Here is an 8462-nt window from a genome sequence, read left to right as displayed (position 1 = left end):
TGCTGAAGCTGAAACTCCAATACTTTGGCCACCTGCTGTGAAGAACTGATTCATTTGAAAAGACCCTGATGCTGGGAAAGATTGAAGGTAAGAGGAGAAGGGGATGACAGAGGATGAGATGGTTGGATGGCATCACCAACTCAATGGACATGAGTCTGGTTAAACTCCGGGAGCTGGTGATGGACAGGGAGGCCTGGCATGCTGCAGTTCATGGGGTCGCAAAGAGTCAGACATGACTGAGGGACTGAACTGAACTCATAAAAATATAAATCAACTTTATTACACCATCCAGAAACAACTATTAATATTGTTTTCTTTTCTTTTTAATCTTTTTCTTGTTTTTCTTCACAATGCTATACAACTCTGCATGTACATCCTTAAAATTTGTCTTACATCATCTAGATTTTCTCAATATAAAATGTAAAACCAGAAACATGATTTTACTGGCCTTGCCTCAATTTTTGATGCTGCCTCCTTCTTCCTGGCAGCTGCCCACAGGGAGGGTTCACAGAGGACCCGAAGTAGAGCTAGGCAGGAGCTATCTTAATGCAACCCTGGATCTGAGAGCCCAGAGGAAGGCTGGGAAAGTGGAGTGTTGCAGCGGAAAGAAAAAGAGAGGAATGAGCTTCTTTCTTTCCCTTTCCTGAGAACAAAAAAAATAAATAAAAATAAAAAGAACAGTGAGCAGGCCTGAACATTCCTAGTTTTTTTTTTTTAACTTTAACTGCTCCTAGCTCTTAACTCCGGAGAAGGCAATGGCAACCCACTCCAGTACTCTTGCCTGGAAAATCCCATGGGTGGAGAAGCCTGGTAGGCTGCAGTCCATGGGGCCGCTAAGAGTTGGACACGACTGAGCGACTTCACTTTCACTTTTCACTTTCATGCATTGGAGAAGGAAATGGCAACCCACTCCAGTGTTCTTGCCTGGAGAATCCCAGGGACTGCGGAGCCTGGTGGGCTGCCCTCTATGGGGTCGCACAGAGCCGGACACGACTGAAGCGACTTAGCAGCAGCAGCAGCAGTAGCTCTTAACTCTGAATGCATGTAACTAAGTTTGCTTTTCTGCCCCCTATCCCTGCAGGAACTACACTTCGCACCTATTTTCCTTTGACTCTATGCTAAATGCATCCTGTATCTGGTGTTTACCCTTACAACACCCTTCCCCTTGTAGTTAATATCAGAAAAAAGGCCACAGAGCACCAAACTGCGAGACTCAATTACTGGGTTACTGACACCAGCCTGCAACAATTTTTGAGAAGATCCTAACACCTTTGTCCCTCATCACCAACTCCTCACTGCAAGCCATCATCTTATATAAGCCCCTATACCCCTCATGGAGGGTGGCACAGTTCTTGAGGCATGAGTCTACTTTGTTTCCTTCTCTGCCAGCTGAGAATTAAAGTAGCCTTTCTATTTCCTCCAAACCCTGTCTCTGTAATGTTTATTCGGCTTCAGTGGGCAGAGAAAGTCAAGATTTTGGCCAGCAACAGGAGTTGTAAGCATGGGGCCAGGGATTGAGACTTTGTCTTTTTGAACCCACCCTGCTTATCTCGGAGAAGGAGTGAGCAAGAACCCAGGCTACATCAAAACTGCACAAGATCTAGGCAGCCCAGAACATCTCCAAGACAATTGCCACATCACACTAACATACCTACCTCACTGCCGACAACCTTGTGCTGAACTTACACCATGAAAATTTCACCCAGGGAAGTGACATCAAGGGTAAGAAATGAGCCTGGTGACCCAGAACTTGGCCTCCAGAGAAGTGGATCTGTTTTGCCCCCCGATTTTTGAGGAGACAGTTTGGGGTCCAGCACACCCCCCTCCTTCCCCCTAGCAACATTTGATGGCTCCCCTAGCATCTGTCCTCCCAGTCCTTCTTGGATGAATGAGGACCGACCCATTTTCAGAGAAACAACTTTTCCTCCTTATGTGGGCCAGGGATGTTGGGACTGTGTGATTTCTCAGTGATCTCCTAGCGCTCGCTCCTCTAGAGGCTGGGTGCCCACAACCACTATCCTAGAGTTTTTTTTTGTTGTTGTTGTTCATTTGTTTATTCGGCTGTGCCAGGTCTTAGTTGTGGCACACAGGATCTTTGATCTTTTTGCAGGATGCGGGATCTGGATCCTGGACCAGGGATGGAAACTGGGCCCCTCGCATTGGGTCCCCCATCCAAGGAATTCTAAATAAATTTTTATTAAACTGAAAGGAAAAGAAAGAAACATAATTTAAAATATCTGCTTATTTCATCAAGTGAAAATATGGCAATTTATTTAACCATTTACTTGTTTCCAATTTCAATAAATTCTTCAACATCCTTTGAAGAGAATCTTTGCATTTCTGATTTTTTCCTTCAAGATAGATTTCTATGAGTGATATTCCTGGGTAAAGGGATGGAGAGTTTAAAGGCTCTCAGTTCCTCGAGAATTTCGGGGTCAAAGATGGGCCATTCAAAGTCTGTCAACAAATATTGCCAAATAGCTTTCAAGAAATGTTCTAATTCATATATTCTCACCAGCAAGTACACAAGTACCTGGCTCACATTAGTAAAAAGAACTCTGCACTTTTGATTAGTGAGAAAAGTTGCATTTAAACTTCTACTTCTTTGTATGGTTTAATTCAAGATACTTTTCCTTCAATTTATATTTCTTTCTGCCTGTTCCCATCGTTTTCCTATCAGGATGTTAAGTGTTTTATCCTTGTAATGTTCTTTTTACAATACGAAAATACTTTAAACAAACAACCAGTTGCTAGTCCATGACTGCTCAACGTTGGCAGTGGTCCACAAAGCTGCGCCAGCCCACTAGCGAACTTACAACTAGTCAGCCGGCCTTTATGCTTCATTGCGGAAGCAAGCCGCCCACAAATCTTGAGGGCGGGAATTGCTGCAAAGGCGTTGGCTCGCCCAGCCTGGGAGTCTCGCGGGATCTCAACCACCTTTGGGGCCTCTGAAGCGACTACAAATCCCAAAAGACAACGCGCCTCAGGGCCCGAGCGCTCGAATGAAGGCTAAGGTCCAAGGTCATGTGTTTGTCTGCGTAAGCCGTCCGGCCTCGCTCCCATGCCTTTTTCTTCAGCTTTGCACCTTGGCCGCCATTTTGTGGGGAAGGTTATGAAACCTCTTAGTCCAGCAGACTCTATGGTCGAGCACTTCAGAAACCGGCCAATCGGAAGCCAGATCTCAAAGGAAAACCCCGCCTTTGCCCTCATGGAGGCGGGAACTGCCACGAAGCTCCTGTGGAGAGAGAGAAAGAAGTTCCGCAAGACCAATAAGAATGGAGGACTAGAGGGTGTTAACCAATGAAGGCGCGGGGGGATTGCGGCCAATGAGAGTTGGGGAACCCCGGGACACGTGGGTCCGGGAGCAGTGTGCCGAGTCCTAGAGCTAAAGCCGGGACGTGAGTCAGTCACCTTGAGCCGGGCGAGCGCTGTGGTCTGAGCAGGGGCAGCAGGGCAGTGGGAGTACAGGTGACTTGAAACCGAAAGCCAGCAATCGGCAAGGATATGGCTGGGTTGTATGGAGGGGCATTTGTCCGTAGGGCGGGGAAAAGCGATGGGTATCTGTAACCTTAACAATTAATCTTAATTACCAACGGTAATGAGCGATTAACTGTCCCAGCTGAGGCGGGCGGTGGAGTGCTGTTTGAAATGGGCAGGACCCTGAACGGCATCTGTCTAGTTCCTACCTCCCCAGTCTATCCCGGAGATCATCCTCGTTGAACATCATTTCCCTGCTGGGCTCGGGCCTTCTTCTTTTACTTCCAATCTCCATGACCTTTCTTTACAGACCTGTCGCGCTGAAAGAGGTGGAACGGGAGTTTGCGCTGTCCCTCTGACCTCTAATGTTCTTCTCGGCTGGGGCATGGTTCGAGGAAGAGCGTGGTCCAGGGAGGACGGGCGGGGTGAAGGGGACGACCGAAGGTCGCAACTGTAAGCAAACAACCAGGCTGTCAATGGATTTTTTTTTCCCCCCCTCTGCAGACTGAAAAAAATGCAGACCACCGGGGCACTACTCATTTCTCCTGCTCTGGTAAGCTGCGGCTCCTGGGTTCTCTGTAGCACCAGGTGTGGGAGCCATTCGTGTTTAATGAATGAACTGAGAGGAGCTTGCATCCTGATGATGTTGCTCCTTTAGCAAAGCAGTAAGATGGATGCAGTTAACCCCTGATTATTTGTGCATGTAAACCAAGCTATCTTGGCTTTGGAATGTGGTCAGAGTCTGGATCTGGCGTGTACCCCCAGTCTAGCTTGGCCACAGCAAGATTGCCCTCTAAAACAGTGATTCTCAACCTTGGCTGCACGTTGGAATCATATGGGGAGCTTTAAAAAACACTTGATGCCCAGGCTGCACCCTATGGGGATGAAATTCATGCATCTGTATTTTTTTTTTAGAACTGAGGTGATTATAATGTTCAACCAAGTTTGAGAACTGCCACATTATATTAAAGTAACTCAAGAAAGCTTTGTTACAGGAGTCTCTGCTTAGGTGACTGTTTCAGGAGCCTCACCAGGCTTACTGGCCCACTCCATTCAGGGTGTGTAACAGTGACTACATTTTTAGCAAAATAAGATTTTCCCTTTCTGATTCCTTTGGTGGTCTGGATACAAACCCTTCCTGTACTTGATTTGATGTTAGTGTGTTTTTGTTTTGTTTTTTCTATTCTGGGATACTGATTAAGGACTGTGCCCATAGAAGTGAACTTTGTTACCCAGTTTTAAACAGAAAGATTTCCACTGCTGACTGCACCAGTGTCTCTGGTACAGCCATGTCTGATAGAAACAGTAATGCATTGATTGACCTTGAAATACCTTGGACTTGTTTTATTTATAATATTTGTAATCTTTTTTGACAGAAGCTCAGCAGTTAGAGGGGTTTTTTCTTTTGTCTTGCCTGATTTGGAGGAATGTGTTTCTGATTTTATAGATCCGTTCTTGTACCAGGGGTCTGATCAGGCCTGTGTCTGCCTCCTTCCTGAGTAGGCCAGAGATCCAATCTGTACAGGTAAAGGAGAATGGGCCCTCTAAAGAATGTCCCCAGACTAGGTTCCTTTAAGTTTGCCTTTAAGGCAAAGTGGGAGGACAGTCAGAGAACCGGGTGCTTTAATAGTTCTAAGTACCCACAAAGTGAACATTGTAGGTGAAACTAGGAAAACTGAAATTGAGTTTTCATGAAATTTCCCTAGCCCTGTCTGGAAATGGACCTTAAGACTAATTCTAATCACACCCTGCAGTCTGAGCATTCTGTACTTGCTAAGCAGCCTTCCAACAATTTCCGCGCTCAGGTGGGTGGAGTGAGGGGCGGAGTCAGCCACCTGTCCTTGAGCCTCACTATCTCCTTCTCTCTCCTTCCCTACTTCCCTCTGTTCCCCCTCCTTCTAGCCTTCCTACAGCAGTGGCCCACTGCAGGTGGCCCGGCGGGAATTCCAGACCAGTGTTGTCTCCCGGGACATTGACACAGCGGCCAAGTTTATTGGCGCTGGGGCTGCCACAGTTGGTGTGGCGGGTTCAGGGGCTGGTATTGGAACAGTGTTTGGCAGCTTGATCATTGGCTATGCCAGGTAAGGTCCAGGGTGGTCTAGAGCATCTCCTACTGTAAATTCCACCTTCAGCAAAAGATCCTTCTAGCTTTGTGTTGATTTCATCTACCTCCTATTTTCTCAGAATTTAAATGTTTCCAACTTGGCTCCCTTAAAACTTACCATGCTGATACTCTGCTTGCCTGTCCAGTCCCCAGGATATATGCAAGCTGGGCCCTCTCCCATTCAGCACCCCCTATTCACCTAAACTACTTGAGTCTTTCACCACCACCCATGAGCCATGCCCTCACCCTTTTCTTTCCCTGTCTCTGTGTCTGACAGGAACCCGTCTCTGAAGCAGCAGCTCTTCTCCTATGCCATTCTGGGCTTTGCCCTGTCTGAGGCTATGGGGCTCTTCTGTTTGATGGTCGCCTTCCTCATCCTCTTCGCCATGTGAGGCTCCGTGGAAGTCACCTACCCACCCCTGCTGCTTCGACTCCAGGCCATGCCCGGTGCTGGAGTGTGCTAACCTTTACCATTAAACACAATGTTTCTCTAAACTCATATGCCAATGCCTCAGTCCTTTGCCCTTGGGGAGGGCCTTCATATATTAATAGAAAGGTGAGACAAGGAAGTAGGATTGGGGCAGCCACTGGTGGTTAAAATTCCTCAGGGCTGAGAAGTAGCACTGCTGTGACTGTAATAACATCTCCCAGAGGAGAGAACATGGATTTGTCTAATGATGATTGGTGATTTTTCAAATTTAGTGTAATAATATGTAACATTTTTGAGGGGCTTAATTTGCACCAAGCTCTTTACAGAATGTTTTGCATTTCTTATCTCAGCAACCCTATGAATTATAAGTGTAGTGATTATACCTGTTTTGCAAATGAGGGAACTGAGGCTTAGGGAAACAAGATAACTTGTTCATCATCTCAGAGCTGGTAAGTGGCAGAATTAGGGATTCCCACCTCAGGCCAGCTTAAGCCTTTATCTGCTGTGTTGTCCCATCTATTTTCATTTTGGCCACACAATTAAGGTGGCACAGACAGGGAAACTGTCCTAAAGAAGTTGTATACCACCTTAGAGGTGGGCCTCCATCTGCCAGCATTTGGCTCCACTGTTTCATTTCCATTCTCAATTAGAACATTTAGAGTGCCTAAATGTTCTTGAATAAAGCTGATGAGGGACATGGTCTGTGTTCCTGGAGAATTTAAAATCTTAGCTCTGCTGATGAAAAGGATCTTTTGGCAGGAGCCAGTGCGGGGTGAGCAGGCTCCGGGAGTTGGTGATGGACAGGGAAGCCTGGCGTGTTGCAGTCCATGGGGTCGCAGAGTCGGACACGACTGAGCGACTGAACTGGCTGAGTGCGTGGGTGAACAAACTGCTTACAGACCTCCTCACAGTATCTTCCTGTGGTCTCAGTCTGTTCAGCCAGTGTCCCACACTTGGCCGAAGTGGACTTATAACCCAGGTAAAAGAAAGCTAAGCTGATATATCCACAGAATGAACTCAAGGGTGCTGGTAGACATGACCTGCCTCAAATATGAGACCCACTTTTTGAAAGTGGTACTTAAATATACTGTAAAACTGTGAACTAGAAACAATAATTAACACCTTCCAGCTGAAGGGCAGCTAGCAAAGGTTAAAACACCAAAAAAAAAATGTGAGTCAATAAGAATGAATTCAATTTACATGCAATTTAAATACAGTCATGCAGGTATTTAGGTGTTAAGCATTCTAGGAGTTTGGGGGAATGGTGAAAACCAACAGAGTGGAAACAATACTGAACAAGGCCACAAATTATCGGCTCTGTGGGTAGACAAGCTATGTGCTGAAGAAGAGGGAAAGCAAGGAGGCAAGTGTTGGTTGTAATAAAATCAGCTAACATTTGGGCACTTGCATGACAGGCATATATGTGTGTGTTAATCGCTCAGTCATGTCTGACTTTATGACTCCATGGACTGTAGCCCCACCAGGCTCCTCTGTCCATGGAATTCTCCAGGCAAGAATAGTAGAGTGAGTTGCCATTTCCTTCTCCAAGGGATCTTCCCCACCCAGGGATCAAATCTGGGTCTCTTGCATTGCAGGCAGATTCTTTACCATCTGAGCCATCAGGGAAGCTTCATGACAGGCATCAGTTCAATCGCTCACTCGTGTCTTGACTCTGCGACCCTATGGACTGCAGCACGCCAGGCTTCCCTGTCCATCACCAACTCCCAGAGCTTGATCAAACTTGTCCATCGAGTTGGTGATGCCATCCAACCATCTCATCCACTGTCATCCCCTTCTCTCTTCAGTCCTTCCCAGCATCAGGGTCTTTTCCAAAGAGTCAGTTCTTCACATCAGGTGGCCAAAGTATTGGAGTTTCAGCTTCAGCGTCAGTCCTTCCAATGAGTATGCAGAACTGATTTAAGATTGACTTGTTTGATCTCCTTGCAGTCCAGGGGACTCTCAAGAGTCTTTTCCAACACCACAGTTCAAAAGCATCAATTCTTTGGCACTCAGCTTTCTTTATAGTCCACCTCTCACATCCATACATGACTACTGGAAAAACCATAGCTTTGACTAGGCGGACCTTTGTCGGCAAAGTAACGTCTGCTTTTTAATATGCTGTCTAGGTTGGATATAGCATGACAGGCATGGTGATAAGCATTCTCAAATAATAACTTTAACATCCCTAGGAAATAAGTCGCTCTATTGGTAAGGAAAATGAGGGAGGCACAGAGCTAAGGAATCCTATGAAGGTCATTCAGCTGGTCATTCAAACTCCAGAACCTGTATTCCAATCACTGTGCTGACTCATCTAAGGTTAGTGACATGCTCAAGGTCATATAGCAGACCAACAGTTTCAATCCTAGACTACCTAACATTCAATAATCATGGTCTTCTCCCACAGGTTTGCTCACCTGGCACATTGGAGGTCAGATAATTCATTGTATGAAG

At 46.3% G+C, this 8462-nt stretch overlaps 1 protein-coding gene and 1 non-coding gene across 4 annotated transcripts; both read left to right on the top strand.

The window, feature by feature from the left end:
- The first annotated feature begins 285 nt into the window (after positions 1-285).
- Positions 286-566, top strand: LOC113878691. The gene has a single exon (XR_003507111.1). It is a non-coding gene; the product is annotated as a small nucleolar RNA U89 (small nucleolar RNA).
- Positions 567-3326: 2760 nt separating this feature from the next.
- Positions 3327-6080, top strand: ATP5MC1 (ATP synthase membrane subunit c locus 1). Of its 3 annotated transcripts, XM_027519525.1 has the most exons (6): positions 3351-3468; positions 3788-3865; positions 3982-4030; positions 4925-5002; positions 5380-5558; positions 5859-6080. In XM_027519525.1, the coding sequence occupies exons 3-6, from the start codon at positions 3992-3994 to the stop codon at positions 5971-5973; spliced, it is 411 nt and encodes a 136-aa protein (XP_027375326.1). In that variant the 5' UTR covers positions 3351-3468; positions 3788-3865; positions 3982-3991; the 3' UTR covers positions 5974-6080. The 3 variants fall into 3 exon arrangements, with proteins under 3 accessions (XP_027375325.1, XP_027375326.1, XP_027375327.1); XM_027519524.1 differs by lacking the exon at positions 3788-3865 and having other exon boundaries at positions 3327-3468; XM_027519526.1 differs by lacking the exon at positions 3788-3865 and having other exon boundaries at positions 3351-3496.
- The last annotated feature ends 2382 nt before the right edge of the window (positions 6081-8462 follow it).

The sequence above is a fragment of the Bos indicus x Bos taurus genome, chromosome 19, assembly GCF_003369695.1.
Source record: "Bos indicus x Bos taurus breed Angus x Brahman F1 hybrid chromosome 19, Bos_hybrid_MaternalHap_v2.0, whole genome shotgun sequence".
In the NCBI taxonomy this organism is placed as follows: domain Eukaryota; kingdom Metazoa; phylum Chordata; class Mammalia; order Artiodactyla; family Bovidae; genus Bos; species Bos indicus x Bos taurus.
The sequence above is the reverse complement of the archived record's forward strand: the minus strand, read 5'-3'. Positions and strand labels throughout refer to the sequence as shown.